General features: G+C 42.7%; 2 protein-coding genes across 2 annotated transcripts in view; one reads left to right on the forward strand and one right to left on the reverse strand.

Annotated features, from left to right (window-relative positions):
- RASSF6 (Ras association domain family member 6) overlaps positions 1-6,441 on the reverse strand; it is a 106,808-nt gene extending 100,367 nt beyond the window's left edge. Inside the window, exon 1 of the mRNA XM_085222706.1 lies at positions 6,301-6,441. The gene's annotated coding sequence lies outside the window, so the exon portion shown is untranslated. The remainder of the gene's footprint in view (positions 1-6,300) is intronic.
- A 9,036-nt stretch (positions 6,442-15,477) lies between these two features.
- Positions 15,478-17,024, forward strand: LOC146544460 (growth-regulated alpha protein-like). The gene is made up of 4 exons (XM_085222714.1): positions 15,478-15,802; positions 15,903-16,029; positions 16,093-16,176; positions 16,258-17,024. The coding sequence occupies exons 1-4, from the start codon at positions 15,745-15,747 to the stop codon at positions 16,274-16,276; spliced, it is 288 nt and encodes a 95-aa protein (XP_085078840.1). The 5' UTR covers positions 15,478-15,744; the 3' UTR covers positions 16,277-17,024.
- The last annotated feature ends 950 nt before the right edge of the window (positions 17,025-17,974 follow it).

Below are 17,974 nucleotides of genomic sequence, written 5' to 3' on the forward strand. Positions count from 1 at the left end.
CCATTTATATTTATTCTCCAGTAATAGGGATTACTTATGGATGATCACCATAAAATTTTATATTCTACAGAACATACATTGACAAGCTTTTTTAACATTCAAAACAAAACATAGAGACATTCTATGGAAAAATCTTCCTAAAATTTGCTAATTTCCTCTGCTTTAAGGCAGCATCATTAGTTTTTCTTAATAAAATAAGGCGGGCTCTGATGAAATATTGACAGATTTTAACATGAACTCCTTGAACATTAAGACTTCCTCATGCTCAAAGCTGTGTAGATCATTTTATTTGCTGTAGGAAGGATTTTGCTCCTATGCTTCTCCTACTTAGCAGGCAATTACAGAATTATGCTTAAGTACAGGACAGTCAGGAAAGTGTAATTTGTGAATTAATTTCTTAACAGTCTGCTTTTCTTCCCACCTTTCTTTACAGAGTTCAAACTAGTCATTCACACACTACCTGATTTTGAGAGAAAAGAAAGCCTATTTTCCCTCTAGAAGGCAACGTTCTGTAAAAACATATGTTGTATTAATTTGCTGCTCCTAAAGCATCCTTTCAACAAGATCTTTAAAGGTTTGCAGGCTCTGCTCCGTGTCAGTCAGTGCAACTGGAAGGATCAGACAAGAAAAAGGGATCTGCTGAGGCAGATGGCAACAGGAAATCATGAAATAAATTTATCAATGCTATGTACTTGCAGGGCAGATGCACTTAAAGTTTGTCTGGTTGTTCTCAATCACCAAGCTGGGAAAGATTTCTCCTTTCTGTGGTAGCAACGCTATGTTAAATCATAAACATTCTGAGTTGCAGTCATACGTGCTTATTTTGTTCAACTGCTAAAATGTATTGCAGGTAATGTGACTACTAAGCATTTGATCTAAACTTTTTCCTTCCAACAATTTGCAAAATTTTCCTACAGTAATATGAAACATACAAAAAATATGGACGTTTACTTTCTGAATTGTCCATTCTTAATTTGCACTTTTCTGGAAATATGAATTAAACGCATTTATAGATACGTGTGGCTTCTGAGATACTAGGTTAGAAGTCAAAGGACAGTGAGTAAACACTACATAGAATGTTATGTGTTAAGGTGAAATCATACCGAAACTAATAGAAATAATTGCTGTTCTTCATTAGTAATAAATTTATGAACAAGTAAAATATTTTCCAGATGAACAAGTTAGAATTGAAAGCACATTTCACCATGCAGAACAAAGACATACGACAAACTTATGCAACTAAAGGGTCATCTAATTGATGAGAGCTTAGGTGAGTAATATCCACTTCCAGCAGCTTCATCTAAAATGACATTTTTCAGATCACTTCCCAACTCTTGAGACTGTGTAAACGATCCAGCTGCACCCTGACTCCCTGTCAGGATGGCATCTGGGTTTCCATCATCCCCTGCAACATTCTGATCTCCATGTGAAATGAACCTGGACACACAGGGAGCAAAATCAGGCACCACGCTGGAAAACATCTCCTTCCCATAAACCAGAGAGACAAAGCTGGATATAACCAAAGAGAGGCATTCAGACTAGAAAAACACTGGAAATACAGTCCTTAGAAAACCGTAAGGTCACTCTGGGCTAATTGCTGTCTGCAAAGAATAGTGAAAGCAAAGTTTTGGCACTTGCACCCTGTTAAAAGCAACTTTGTGCTATCTCAGTAAGTAGAATCAATCTCAACAATTATATCTGAGTTCCCTGTGACTTCCTCCTGTTTCCTAAATCTACACTCCAAACCAGAATTTCAGTCTGCCACTCAGCTCAAAAAAAGGTGATGGTATTTTCAGCTCCCAGTAAGTAAACTACAATTTCTGCAGTGAACCATGGGGGAAAATTTTGTGGGATAATCCAAAAACTAACCTGAGCATATGGCCCCAGGAAGCAGAAACCTGAGCGCATGGACTCAGCGTCAGTGAAAGGGGACAGCTGTGCACCTCAGAATAACTCCTAGAATCTGGCATATTATGAAAATACTACTTAGGAATCTGACACTTAGAAATTCCTCAGACATCGACCACCTACTTGATAACAAGATGTTAAAGCAATTTTATGAGTAATGGTGTACATTTAGAACTCCAGAAGAAAGAAATTTTAAATACATTAAAAAAAAAAAAACAAAAAAAACTTAGAAATGGGTCTTTTGTTTTTCTGAGACCATATGGGGTGAACAATTAGGAAATGAAATATACTTTGCAGCATTGTTGGTGAACAAATACTGTATAAAGAAACAGTCTGCTTATATATAAATAGAATATTTGAGGTTGGTAAGATCTCATGAGTGCAATCAGCTGTGTTTTGCATCTGAAAAAAAGATGAGCCAACTTTTTCAATACTATATAACATGATAGTGTCCTTTCATCTTCTGCCTAATATCACCTGCATCTAATTTTTAAGTGCTGAGACGGGAGCATCTAAAACACATGTTCATCCAGTATATTAGAAAATGCCATCAGCTGCAGTTGTCACTTTCATTCTGAAAAGCTGTAAAATGCACATGATTTCAATTTAACAGGATACTGTCATAATTGCTATGCCAGTGTGCATTTGACAACTATGCTTGTATGTGTGTGTCCCTAATTTGTTTCAGTATCATTCCTCATTTTCCACACCTCAGCTCTCCATAAACAAGAGCACAGCAGAATTCTTCCCAGCAAGCCAGAGTTCATGGAAAGCTGACAGCATCTTAGAGATGCAGATTTGGGAGAGTATTTTTATTTGCTGCAAGCTTGACAGATCATGCAGTATTTAGCAGTATGCATTAAGAAAAAAATTGCAGCTAAGAATTTTAGGTCTATGGGCCATTCCTCCTACTAGAATCAACTAAGCAGGGAGGCAGACCAACTCTTGCTCTTACTTTTGCAGAGGCAGGCAGCTTTTTATTTTCTGTATGTTCAGAAATCTATTATTAATATGCTTGCAAGAAATGAAATCTGGAAGACATTGCATATTTGAAAGTAAACTTCTAAAGAAACTCTTATGCCATCCAAGAAAAATATGGAATGCAATTTTCAAGTAAAATGTAGGTGAAATAAAGAAAGAGTAACTAAAAACAACACAAGACTATTGATACTGTCTCCCATGACATCCTTATAACAAAGCTGAGGAAGTGTGGGATAGACGAGTGGACAGTGAGGTGGGTTGAGAACTGGCTGACTGGCAGAGCACAGAGGGTCATCGTTGGTGGTGCAGAGTCTGGCTGGAGACCTGTAACCAGTGGTGTCCCCCAGGGGTCTGTGCTGGGTCCGGTCTTGTTCAACATCTTCATCAATGACCTTGATGAGGGGATAGTGGCCAACCTCAGCAAGTTTGCTGATGATACAAACTTGGGAGGATTGGCTGACATGCCTGAAGGCTGTGCTGCTATTCAGCGAGACCTGGACAGGCTGGAGAGCTGGGCAGTAAGAAACCGGATGAGGTTCAACAAAAGCAAGTGTAGGGTCTTACACGTAGGGAGGAATAATTGCATGCACCAATACAGGCTGGGGGATGAGCTGCTGGAGAGGAGCTCTGCAGAGAGGGACCTGGGCGTCCTGGTGGACAACAGGTTGGTCATGAGCCAGTAGTTTGGTCAGCAGGTCAAGGGAGGTGATCTCCCCCTCTACTCTGCCCTGGTAAGGCCTCATCTGGAGTACTGTGTCCAGTTCTGGGCTCCCCAGTACAAAAAAGACAGGGACCTCTTGGAAAGAGTCCAGTGGAGGGCCACAAAGATGGTGAAGGGCCTGGGGCATCTCCCCTATGAAGAAAGGCTAAGTGAGCTGGGTCTGTTTAGCCTTGAGAAAAGAAGACTGAGAGGGGACCTGATCCAGGTCTATAAATATCTAAGGTGTGTGGGGGGGCAAAGTGGTGAGGCCAGACTGTTTTCAGCAGTGTGTGGAGACAGGACAAGGGAAAACGGCCAGAAACTGCAGCATAGGAATTTCCGCACGAATGTGCGCAAGAACTTCTTTACGGTGAGGGTGACGGAGCACTGGAACAGGCTGCCCAGGGAGGTTGTGGAGTCTCCTTCTCTGGAGATATTCAAGACCTGCCTGGACACCTACTTGTGCGACCTGCTGTAGGGAACCTGCTTTGGCAGGGGGGTTGGTCTCGATGATCTCTGGAGGTCCCTTCCAACCCCTACAATTCTGTGATTCTGTGAAGACCCTTTACTAGCATTTAGATAATTATACAAGGGACACTGTACAGACAAAACAGTTTTTATTTCCACACTCAGTGCATAATGGAAAATGAACTGCAGAAAACAAACTTGCAAAGTATCTGAGAATATTGAGAATATTGCACTGCAGCTGTAACAGCACACAACCCTTCCATACAGCAGCCTGCCACTCCAGCCTTTGCACTGAAAGCTCTGCTGGTGATTCTTTGCCAGTCCCTTTGCATCCTAATAGCTTTGCAGTTACAGTGTGTTTGATGTAATGCAGAGACTGATGTAATTCCAGAGACTGCCTGAGAAAATGCAGGGAGTCAGTAAACAAATGTTCGGCTGGAGACGTTTCAGGTTTTTGCTTAGATTTAATTGTTACTCCCCACTGGCGGGAAACTGTTAAAGAAAACACACGGACAAAAGCCAGGGTGCAGTGGTGACTTGAAGCTACTGCTCATCCTCCCTTAGAGGCAAACCAATTGGAGTTCAAAAGTCCCATCCCCACGTTTGGCATGGGAGATGCCAATACCTTCAAGATACACATGGATTAAGGTGTAATTATACAGGTAATCAAGTGGTTGCTACCTCACACATTTTATAATTCAAGTATAGGATATGAGAATTCAGAAATGCTCAGAAAACATGATCAGAAAGGCTTGGATTCAGACTTGAAGTTTTGTAGTTCAGATTAAGGCCAAAATGCTGAGCCAAAGGAAAAAAAAAACAAAACAAAACAAAAAAAACACACACAAAAAAAATAGCAAAAAATTCCATCAAAACTGTTTCAGGCCCACACAGTCCTCCTGTGACTTTGCAGGAGGCTTGCCATTATTCTGTTAAAGCTGTGTGTAAGGACCTTGTGGGTCACCCTGCCCCACCATGCCCCATGCTAGAGAGGCTGGCACAGCTCAGCACATGGCTTTGCATGAATACTCTTCTGGCTGCACATCAGTGTGGGAAAGGGAGCATGTGTGTGAAACAGGTAGGGATAGCAGGCCGGCAAGAGCTCTATGAATTCATAAACAAAAAACCCAGTGAAGATGGAATTAGTGCAGTAGAAAAACAGCCACGATGGCTTTTAGCAGCTGCTGAACAAAACAAAACTGAAGTGGGGAAAAAAGTGAGACTGTGATATCCAAGAGACAAAGTAAGCTCAAAATAAGCCGCAAAGTTTTAAAACAAGGGCTGGAAGTCTTCCAAAAAAAACTAGAACATATCTGTGGTTAGACATGAAAACATTTTTGGAACAGCAAACAGTACACATTTGCTCTGAGGGAGAAGGCTAGCTTCACAGTTCCCAGACCAGAGCAGTGCAGAAAATAAGGGGGAGAAAAGGAAATTGATCTTCTCCTCAAAACTGTAGGGAATAGTAAAATGTTGTTAAACAGTCAGAATATTACAGTGATTAGAAAAAAGAAGGACATAGATATATACGACAACAGGTGATCTCTGTGTTAAGGCTGGCATTGTGACAGAAGAGGTTATTCTAAGAAATGTTTTCACCCATGAGGTTTAACAAAACAAGCCAATATCAAGAGTGGGCTAGAAAGCAAAAACATGACAAGAAGCAGATGAAGAAGAAAGAAAAAATTCCTCCTATCTCAGGAAAGATGGAGACCCCTAAGTAAAGGATCAAAGCTGAGGGGCTCAAGTTTTGTCGCCACAATCTAGTTTAGATGTCAGCTAAAGAATTATGGAAGCCTATTCACTGATTGTGTATTACAGTTCATAATCTGCAGTTACCCAACTATCAGCACAAGGACAGAAGTGACAAGACCAAGCATATTACAAATGTTAGGTAACAGCACATCCTACCTAGTCTGACAATCTGAAAGGTTTCTTATTTGTCACCTCCACCGACAGATACTATGACAGCCTCCACCTCGCTTCTCACTATCCTCTGAGCTGCAAATAGTGACAAATGGGTCTAAAAGACAAAGGAAAAGGGATTTCACAGCAAGATAGGACTGGTCCTTGAGATCTTCTGGGTTCTGGAAGGAACCTATCCCACTTGAGGAAGTTCTGCTTGCTTTCTTTGACCCCATGGGTGTGCTACCACAGGCTAGTAGTAAGGAATAAATATACAGCTTTAAGCCTGAAACTAGACCTAAAGATAAAACACTTAAAAAAAAATTAAATTAATTTACCTCAGAAGAACCATCAGTGAGAAGGGTATTTCCACTACAAGTAGATATTTGAAGGTCAAATCACAATGAGAGTCCAGAGGAGAAGTTCGATAACTTTCTCTTCATGTTACGCAAGATTTATTTTGGAACTATTTTTATTGCAAAACCGTGACAGTGGCTGAAAGAAAAAGGGAAGTACTTTGCTGGTCAGCACCATGTTTACTCTGCATTTTCAACAATCAAAAGAGCTCATGTTTCTGAATTTCTTCCGCGTAGATGCTAGTGTTGAAAATTAGGAATAGTATTGACACAGCAACCAAAGCTCAAATCTAACATTTCCTCTACTGAATAACCTCATCTAGCTTGTAACATTGACTAATATTTTTTATTACTTTTTGCATGGAAAAAAAATGTGTTCAGGGTAAATATTACCTTTCTGCATCAAAAAAACAGGGACAATCTTGCAAAAATTTACGAAGTACGATGTTTGTAAATCTCAGTATTATTCACAAATCCAAGTTAAATAATGATAATGATAATGATGGCAGTTTGGTCCATTGGCACTACTGTGCTAACTGCTTCACCAAGTCTGGCACTGATTCTCAGAAAGGTTCTATTGCTGGCATAACCATGCCTGGATATCTAGGTGGCTAAACAAGTGTCAAGAGTATTTCAGCAACTTAATGGATTCTAATTTCTTAAAACGCATCTCATAACTGCATGCCTAGACTTTGATAGGCTGCTGGAAACTCTCAACAGATCTAAGGGATAGTGAAGCACCTTCCTCTGCAGAATGAAACATGGGTGCAGGGACTAGCATATGCCACTGCTTTTAAGAGCTTACTGAGAATCAGTCAGTGAGGATATGAATCACAATTCAGGACAGCTGGAGTTTGGGCTTCACTCAGCACCACAGCGTAATGAAACCAGTATAAAATGGCTGCACATGAAATGTGAGTAACTTCTACTTCCTTAGCCCTGCCATATCAGAACAACCATTCAGTATATTTGCAAGCAGAACAGCAGAGCGAAAATTTAATTTCCACTTATTTGTGCTGTGTGGAATTTGGGAGAAGTTTGAAGAGATTAGACTATAACTGGAAGTGAAAGGACTTGCCTAAAATCTATGTCAAATTTAATTAAAAGGAGTTTAAGGACTTTTCACCTTCTCCACACAGATGTGAAGCATAGCCTCTATTTCCCCCATAAGTTCTGGACCAACATCCTGCTTTCCTTAAGCACTAACTCTTCTTTAAAGCAGCTCAGTTGCTCTTAAGTTGACTTTGCAGGTGTCAGTTCTTATTGTGAAAGGCATTTCACAGAATCACAGAATCACAGAATTGTAGGGGTTGGAAGGGACCTCTAGAGATCATCAAGACCAACCCCCTTGCCAAAGCAGGTTCCCTACACCAGGTCGCACAGGTAGGCGTCCAGGCGAGACTTGAATATCTCCAGAGAAGGAGACTCCACAACCTCCCTGGGCAGCCCGTTCCAGTGCTCCGTCACCCTCACCGTGAAGAAGTTCTTACGCACATTCGTGCGAAACTTCCTGTGCTGCAGCTTATGTCCGTTTCCCCTCGTCCTGTCTCCACGTACCACTGAAAAGAGACTGGCCTCACCGCTATGGCCGCCACACCTCAGATATTTATAAACCTGGATCAGGTCCCCTCTCAGTCTTCTTTTCTCAAGGCTAAACAGACCCAGTTCACTTAGCCTTTCTTCATAGGGGAGATGCTCCAGGCCCTTCACCATCTTTGTGGCCCTCCGCTGGACTCTTTCCAAGAGGTCCCTGTCTTTTTTGTACTGGGGAGCCCAGAACTGGACACAGTACTCCAGATGAGGCCTTACCAGGGCAGAGTAGAGGGGGAGATCACCTCTCTCGACCTGCTGGACACGCTCTTCTTAATGCACCCCAGAATGCCATTGGCCTTTTTGGCCACGAGGGCACACTGCTGGCTCATGGCCAACCTGTTGTCCACCAGGACGCCCAGGTCCCTCTCTGCAGAGCTCCTCTCCAGCAGCTCATCCCCCAGCCTGTATTGGTGCATGCAATTATTCCTCCCTACGTGTAAGACCCTACACTTGCTTTTGTTGAACCTCATCCGGTTTCTTACTGCCCAGCTCTCCAGCCTGTCCAGGTCTCGCTGAATAGCAGCACAGCCTTCAGGCGTGTCAGCCAATCCTCCCAAGTTTGTATCATCAGCAAACTTGCTGAGGTTGGCCACTATCCCCTCATCAAGGTCATTGATGAAGATGTTGAACAAGACCGGACCCAGCACAGACCCCTGGGGGACACCACTGGTTACAGGTCTCCAGCCAGACTCTGCACCACCAACGACGACCCTCTGTGCTCTGCCAGTCAGCCAGTTCTCAACCCACCTCACTGTCCACTCGTCTATCCCACACTTCCTCAGCTTTGTTATAAGGATGTCATGGGAGACAGTATCACTTACCCAACACAAATAACAAAGAGTGAGTTGTTAAGAAGTCTGTCACTCTGAAAGCCTTGTGTTTGAATTATCAATAAGAAATAAACGTGCAGCAATCTGGGCTCCTGCATGAATGACTAAGTCAGATGCTGACAGCAGTGAACCAGTAATGACAACAATAAATGCTGACTCGCTACATTTCTGTTGTCAAAATTCTATCAACTCTTCACTTTCTGCTAATTTGCCTTCCAGGCTGAGTCCCTGTGTCCTCAGGCAACAACTGTGAGAAGCAGAGAGCATGACACTGCATTAACTAGCACTTAGGAGTATAGTTTTCAAGTCTGTTCCTTCTTTCTCCCTCTCCTCTAGGCTTTGCCTGCTATTTCATCTCTGACAGCAAAGACATTCAGTCTACAAAAGAAAAGCAATTTACATGAGCATGCCCACTACAAACAGAATTTTCACTGAAAGGAAAATGATACTGTAGTTGATTTATATTGAACACTGTAATTCCACCTACTCCTCATAAACATCACAGAAACTAGTGTTTTTTACATACCCAAATCTTTCGCTGAAACCAGCAGAGAACTACATGGAGTAAGACATGTGAGACAGAGTTTGTACACACCTGGTCTGCTGGCAGTCCCAGTCCTACAGAAAAAATTTCCTCGCTGAAGAATTCTTATGATATTATTCCTACTTGAAGGAAAGCATGTGAAGAACATGCAAGTGTCTTCTGATACTTAAGTGGCTATTAAAAGAAACAGAATAAGTAACAAATGGATCACTTTAGATCATTAAGGTCTGTAAGAGTGTGCTCAGCAAAAAGAACTGAGAAGAGTTTGCTTCAAAAAATGTGCACCACAGACACAGCCAGAGCACTCCAGGTGGAAAGTGTGCTGATGGAACAGTGGTTCACTAGATGAAGAAGGATTCAAAGAAACTGAAAAACTTCCCTACAATTCAGTGTTTTTGTCAAATTCAAGTGTATACTTAGGGATAAAAAACAGATACTTTTCAGTGTCCTGATGAATTCAATTTTAGGGGAAATTTTATTATTTAGGAGATAGCCAAATGTAAAAATGTAAAAATGCTGAACTTCAAGCAAAGAAGGAGTTACTTTTTTTCAGAGCATATTTTCCAAAGACTCCCTCCAGTTTGCTTACACTTCTGCCCTCTGTGTGTACTCCAGACACCAATATTCACTACCTATCTCAAGACAGAGAAAATGGTGTGATCACATTTATTAACATAACTTTTAGCACACACTCCTTGCATACTTTTTTAAATTATATTTGGCTATTTGAAGTCAAGAAAAGGCTGGGAGATTTGGAATCTGAAAGAAAAATGAAATACATAATAGATAAGATAATGGAAAGTAACCTCAGTGGTAATCTTTACTTCTAAAAAAATAAAAAAAAATAAAAAATTAACGCTTTTCCTCTAAACATATCTTCTCTAAATTTCCCCTCTTTAACCGGCTGAAAGTAATACCCTCCCTACTTTCTGTTTTGTATTTTATTTTACATAATTCACAGAAAATTAGACAAACTCATCAATCTTATTTTCCATCCTTTCAACTAAGCAGCAGGCATCACTTGTTGCTAGGAACAACATAATTGATTTTACCACAGACTGCAGGTATGCTGAAGAACAAACGTATGTAGTACTCAAAGCGTATTAAGAAAGTCACTCAGATGGCAACTTCATTATCTTCTAGCATGTAGCAAAAATACAACTTCTTTTTACCTTAATTGCAACACAGCCAATGAAAGTAACAAATTATTATCAAAGTGTGCATGTCACAAGTGAAGTCTTCAAAGATTGTGTGATGATTCTGAAAACTCTTCTCATTTTCATGTACAAATGAGCTTTACCTCAATTGACGTCATCATTTCAACCAAAAGACCACAACTATCCAAAGCTCACCCACAAGAATTACTCAACTCCACTGAACCCAACATCTTAATTGGATTAAAACTGCCTTAAGCTAGATTTGGGTATGTTTTTTTTGCTCTTCTTTTTTCTTTTGTTTCTTTTTTTTTTGGGGGGGGGGGGGAGAAGGTTTGAATAGTTCATTTCTTAGTAGATTCACATTAGCTTTACTTAAAATTTTTTGCAGATGTCATAATTTTCATTCTTTATTTTGAAACAGCCCACTTGCCTCACTTTACTGAAGGAAATCTTTGCTATCTGGCTTACAGAATAAGTATATTTATATCAATTTATATTCTATTACATTCTATTTTAATTTGGGAAGTAAAAACTAAATCTTAGGCAACAATGTTCTGAAACAAAACATGCCTTTTACTGTGCATATATTGCTCAGCTTGAACTGAAAATACTGATTTATGTTTTCAAACTGAAAAAAAACCCTCATGTTTTTCCATCAGTCATTTGATCATGCTCCTTGGAGATCCCCACGTTTTTATGCTCACCACTACAAAATGTTACCTAGAAAGTATCAGAAAATTGGCAGCCTAAGAGAGTGATGGCTGTTGTTGCATCTGTTTTTCCATGGTCAGACAATGGGGCACCCACAGCTACTCTGGGCAAGCAAGGATGTTCCAGTACCTCACCATCCTCATTGTGAAGACTTCCTTCCTAACATATAATGTAAAGTTGCCCTCTTTTCATTTAAAGCCATTACCTCTTGTCCTATCACTACAATCCCTGATAAAAAGTCTTTCCACAGGCCCCTTTAGGTACTGGAAGGCCACCATATAGTCTCCCTGGCGCCTCCTCTTCTCCACACTGAATGATCCCACCTCCCTCAGCCTACCTTGACTGGAGAGGTGTTCCAAACTTTTGAGCATCCTCGTGGCCACCTCTAGACTTGTTCTAACAGCTCCATATCCTTCTTGTGCTAGGGGCCCAAGAGCTGAATGTGGTGCTTAAGGGGAGATAAGCTTCGCTGCAATACATTCACACTACCTATAGCCAAAGCCTAACAGAGCTATAATGAAAGAGATGTGGCAGCAGGAAGGCAAGAATTCAGCTTTCTGAATTATGGCTGACATGATTCTCTTCCCTGTCTTTGCCACACTTTCGAAAGGAAGTATACCAAAGGTAGTGAGGGGAGCAGCACAGAAAAGCAGAATCAAAGAAAGGTCATCTGCAGTTCAGTTTCTGCTGCTGTTATCTGCACTGAAAAGAGCCTACCCATGTTCACATGGAAGGTAGCTAAATGTGAGCTGGAAATCTAAAAGTACAAAGCACTGCTCATGAAGATGGTCTCGGCTTCTGAAATACTCCTAGAGATATCCACTTCACATGCACATGCACAACACAAGGGTGTGTTTTGCATGAGTACTGACTACTGACTCACAGGATTCAAGCTTTGTGTTGTCTACTGCATCTCAGCACGTTCGTGACCTCTGACTACTGCACATTTCAGCACATGACTCCTCGGGAGAGCCAACTGCCAAATTTCACACACTGCAGCTCTACATCCAAAATAGCCTCGTACATCAGACCCCTGGGGACTTCTGGAATTTCCCCAGCAGTAATCACTGTGGAATGAGCTCGATAGCTCAGATTTTGTGAACAGTCATCCAAACATAAAACTCAGCAATGTCACGTAAATTGTCCTTACTCATGTGTCCTGTCCAAGGAAAATATGTAACCTAACTGTGACAATTTCTTACTCAACAGAGCTGGATCTTCTGATGAAAGCGTTGATGATCTGCGCTGGCCAACCTGTGCATCATTCTAACTGTGTATTGCCTCAGAGTGCTACAGCTGGGCAAATCCTTCTTCCTGGTAATACAGTGTAAGCCTCAGTTCATTGCAAAGGCTGAGCTTAGAAGAAAACAAGTTATGGACACGTACAGGTACACAAGAGTAGAAAATGGCCCTTGATTCTTGTATATGAAGGTGGCTTAAATGCATGTACATATGCAAATAAAATCTGCACCATTAGTGTCGCCCCACAGAGAACATGGCACTTCCTTGGGGCAGACACATCAGAAGCTCACAGTGCAATCCTCATGGCATTGCAGTATGGAGGAAATGGTGGTTCCACCCCTATGATCTCAAGGGATGCCAGAGTAGGTTTCTAACATTTCCGCTCATTGATTCCCCCTGAATACATTTAACACTGTCCACACTTAACAGCTGTGTTTCTTATTGTTTTCTTTAGCAATCTCTCCAATTTTTGAGAAAATAATCCTTACCTTTGCAAGGCTCCAAACTCCTCAGTTGCCACTCTACTGGCTTAAAAACAAAACCAAAAATCCTATACAACACGGCTTACTGGGATCCATTGATACTATTGTTACTTAAATGAGTCAGGTGGCAAAAACAGCCTGGATGAGCACCTTGCCTGAAGCCATAGTTCACAGAATCACAGAATCACCAAGGTTGGAAAAGACCTACGAGATCATCCAGTTCAACCATCCACTTATCACCAATAGTTCTCACTAAACCATGTTCCTCAACACAAAATCCAAACGTCCCTTGAACACCTCCAGGGCCAGTGACTCCACCACCTCTCTGGGCAGCCCATTCCAGTGCCTAGCCACTCTTTCAGAGAAGTAGTGTTTCCTAACGTCCTCCCTTGGTGCAGCTTGAAGCCATTCCTTTTAGTCCTATAACCAGTTACACAAGAGAAGAGGCTGCCCCCCCGCTCACTACAACCTCCCTTCAGGTAGTTATAGAGAGTAATAAGGTCTCCCTGAGCCTCCTCTTCTCCAGACAAATGATCCACATATAAGTATCCAGTTACACGATGCATCAGATTGATGTTGAATTTCATATATACATCAGGGAAGAATTCATTTTCATTGAAACTAGTAAGTTGAACTAAAAAAAAAAACAGATGGCATCTTATGACTCATAGGAGGTACAAAGTTCAGATTTAAAGCCATAATTTCTTCCAGTCTACCGAATGTATTACCTGCTGGACCCCCACACAACCTCTAAGACCTCTAGAAGACTACAGGTACTCTTCATGTCCACACTGCTGCTCTTGTAACATCTCAGTTTCTCCTCTTGTCTGAATAAGCCATGCCACATTTCCCCAACTCTTTTCAATTTCTAAACCCACCTGAACAGCTGGACAAGAGACAGTGCAGGAGGTTGCTAATTCCAAGCAACAAGCTGGCTCCAGGCAAGAACATCTGGAACATTCTGGACTGGCCAGCTGCCAAGACAGAGAGCATGGCTGATGCTGCAGATTCTCTCCTAAGGCAGGGCTGCTTTGGCTTGCTTTCCTTCTATCTACCACTGACTCAACACAAACGTATTAAGTTGATTGATATCTCTTAGACCTACAGCTCTTAGTCAAATCTTTCTGCAGCTGGGGACATGATACAAACTTTACAGTAAGGATGAGACTAGGAAAGTTGGGAAATGACAGAGGAGGACAGAAAGGCAACTTGATCGTGTAATTTCCTTCTAAGACTCAGCTACAAGCCAACAGCTTGAAGGATGACATTACCAAATGGCCATTAAAAAGGGGTGCAAATCAGCCATAAGCTACTTCATAGAATCATAGAATGGCTTGAGTTGAAACAGTGCTCAAAGATCATCTAGTTCCAATATCCCTGCCGTGGGGGTTTCCTGACCGCTAGGGATAATCACCATCTTTCTGAACTGCTGGTTTCCCGTGAGAGACTAAGCAAGGAGCTGGTTGAATTGCCTGATCCATTAAGAGGACAAAGCACAGGACTGAAAGCTTTTGTGTACCACTGGGTAGTCATCTCATTTAGCTCTCACTAGGACTGTTCCCCTGCAACATCTTACCTGGTCTGAGTCCTGAGTTTTTATTTTTAGACATTACATCTTCTATTAGGATTATTGTACTGTGATCCTTACAATTTTAATTTTGCTTTCCATGTTGGTCCCCCTGCCAGTACAGTTTTACCTGAAGTTAATTCCCACTCTATCCTATAGCTGTAATTGAAATACAATTACTTGGTTTGTGACATAAAAAAAATTAAACATACTCTGTGTAGTTCAATTGCAGGAAGCTAACTCTGTGCTCTGTGCCACTTCTGACAATCTTCTTATAAGGAAACAATACCAATTTTCTGCTAAAAATCAAGTCAAGCCAGTCCAAAATAGTCACTGTAGGAAGTTTGATCTTAAGTCATTCAAATAATGACTTATGAGCAGAACTCCACAAATCTCACTGAAATCAGTTTCTACCTGATTTTGCATTAGTGCTTACAGTTTCAGATATATGTCCAACAGCAAATGAATATTTATTAAATAAAAATTAGAAAGTTGTAGGGGAAGGAGATCCAAGAGCACTTCCAAATCTTTAATTCTTGCACAGCCATAAATGCATTCTAAATGGAAGCAACAGATGGAATAAAAAATACTGCAAGGTGAGGAACAAAACCCATGGCAGCCTCAATTTGCTTTGCTGAACTGCACTCGTGTTAACAAATACCCGTAAAAAAGAGAATAAGGACCGGCTGCACCCCCCCTTCAAAAGCAAAAACAACAACAAACAAAAACAAAAAGACAAAAAAACAAAAACAAAAACCCAACCAATCCTACAAAATCATAATTCATATCAAGGCTAATTACAAGTGAAAGTGTTTTTACTATATCTGAAGTAAATCGATGTAAGCATAAATCTAGATTCCATCTAATTTTCTTTAAAGGCTCACAGAAAACTCTTATTTTTCGTTGCAAAATACATTGACTAGAAAACGTGTTTACTGTTACAAACACAAAGAAAAACCCTTCTGTACAGAGAAGTGGAGTAGAAAGCTTGCAGTTGAGATACGGAAGGGTGAGCATCTCCTCTTTGCAGGCAAAGCCGCTGCTGTGCGGGCTGGGAGGGAAGGGCCGGGTGGCCCCGTCACGCCCCGCACTACCAGGTGGAACGAGTGCCGAGCTCTCCCGACCCCCACCTGCCCGAGACCAGTCAAAGCGGGTGAAGAACGCAAAGCAACTTCCCTGCCCCGGCCCCACTCCGCGCCCGGGAAATCCCCAGGCAGCTACGGTACCGAGAGAATAAAAGCAACGGAGACAGCGGGATGGCACAGCCAGCGCCCGGAGCGACCAGCTGACGGCCCTAGCCATGAGCCCACATCTCCTCCTCCCGCTGCTCTTAGCCACCGTCGCCGCTTCCTGCTGGGGTGAGAGCACGGGGGATGGGACGCAGACACAGATGGGGATACGGGCGGGGGGCGCGGCGCAGGGTCCCGCAGCCAGGCTGAGCCGCCCTCCCCGCCGCAGGTGCCCCGCCGGCCGGAGAGCTGCGCTGCCGCTGCGTGCGGGCCGTAGCCGAGCGCATCCCACCGCGGCACTTGTTCCAGGTGGAGCTCGTCCCCGAGGGGCCGCACTGCGCCGTACCAGAAGTCATGTGAGTTCTCCCCGTCCTCGACCCTCTCTCCCCCGACCCCGCCTGACTCCGCTCGCCCCGCAGTGCCACGACGAAGCAGGGCCAAACGCTGTGCCTCAGCCCTTCGCTGCCGTGGGTGAAGCTGCTCGTCGCCAGGTTTCTCAGCAGGTACCTAACGCGGGATCCCGCCTGCTTCCAGAGCCGTGGCGGCCGGGGCCGCAGCGTTGAGCACCCGCTCTCTGCTTACAGCGCTGCGCAGCGGAGCTGAGCGTGGCGGGACGCGGCCGGCACTTGCGGAGCATCCTAACGGAGCACCTTCGTGCCCGGGGGTCTGAGCGCGCGGGTTTGACTGCTGCAACAGGGAAACACTGCCTGCAGTTTGGACGTTGAAAAGCACCGCCCTCAAGTTTTGTCCTCGTTTTCTGCCTTGAAAGCCTTGCTTTTGGGGTGTAGTGCAGAAGACTTACAGAGATTATCCTGAATTCTTTCAGTGGAAAAGCTTTGTCTGGACTCCAGCATCAGCAAGCCACTGGTGGGCTCTTCAGGCACATTATGTTATTTTGTATGGCATAATGTCATAACTTATATGAAGTTATGTATGTAGCGGCCATTGCACTGATTAATGTTTTATTATAGTCCAGATTCCCTTTTGGAACTGTATGTATGCAGTTCCCCCGCTCTTCATGTTTCTTTCGAGCAGAAAACTTAACAGGAGGAATCCAGTCCACTTCTAAATACCGGTCATTAACTGTCATCAAGGTGGGACCGCCACATGATTTCTATACGTCCGCTAATGGCAGTCTTTCCAAATGTCAGAGATGTGTCCTGTAGTTATTTATGCGCACTTACTATGCAGAAACATTCGCACACAATGGAACAAATGTAAAAAGTGCCTGTAGATTAAATGAAAATTTTTTTTCTATATGTTGATTGCTACGTATGTTTCCTAATTAAAAATTTTTCCTTTGTTAATTATAGTGTTTTGCTTCTCAAAAATAAACATCAAGTATGCCCAGTGTCTGTTCTATGTGTTAACGTAGATGAGAAGCATCAAATCTCATCAGTAAATGGCTTGGATAAGCCATGTCCATTGATATCTTTCACTGCTCCAAAATTACAGTCCTCATCATTCCTTTACTTTAATAGCAGCCCTAGACTGGAGCGTGAGGGCTGAGCCTCTTTCCCTTGGTCCCATTTGCAGGGAAATGCATGGCGTGAGCTTTCACAGTACTCAGGCAGCACAACTTATTGCTGATTAACAGTTGCAAAGGAAGAACACTATTTTCGCTTAGTTTTTAAACGCATCCTATGTGTACCCCTATGGTTTACATTTGCACAGTGCCTAGGACTCCTGTCCCTGTTTGGTATGTACATGCACTGTCTTCTTCACACGTCAGTGAAGGAAATATCGTATCAGAAAGCTGGCAGGCACCAGAGGAGAGAAGTGAACAGGTTTGTAAAGCTCACTGGCAGAGTAGAAAGGAGCCATGCTGTCAACTGCTCCCTCCATGCCTGCTGGACATCTGCCTACTGGGTTGCTGCCAGGTGGCCAGAGGAGACTGTGAAGGACTAATGAAGGACAGCAACTGTAATTCTCAATTCCCTTTGAGAATGGCAGCAACATTTCTGCATTTCTCTTCTTCTCTGAGTATCTTTAGTTCCATCCCTTCAGTGCTAATACATTTCAGTAGGTCCTGGTTGGCTGAATGTCTTTTTCTCACTGCCTTTGCTACAGGTCTGTAGCTGCCAGGGGCAGTGGGAGAATCTTCAATCTGTGTAGCTAGTTTGTTGTGAAAATATGATTGCTTTATTTGGATGACCTGGGAGTAGAGTGTTACTGAAACCGAGCTCTGCATCTGTTTGGCAGCATCCAGCCCATTTTCCTTAGTACGTAAACTCAATCGTGATGAAACTGCCTTGACTGTTCTCTGCTCCCTTGGAGATTTTTGAGTGTTGGCTACTTTCA

Source organism: Meleagris gallopavo, chromosome 4 (genome assembly GCF_905368555.1).
Source record: "Meleagris gallopavo chromosome 4, MGAL_WU_HG_1.1, whole genome shotgun sequence".
NCBI classification, from domain to species: domain Eukaryota; kingdom Metazoa; phylum Chordata; class Aves; order Galliformes; family Phasianidae; genus Meleagris; species Meleagris gallopavo.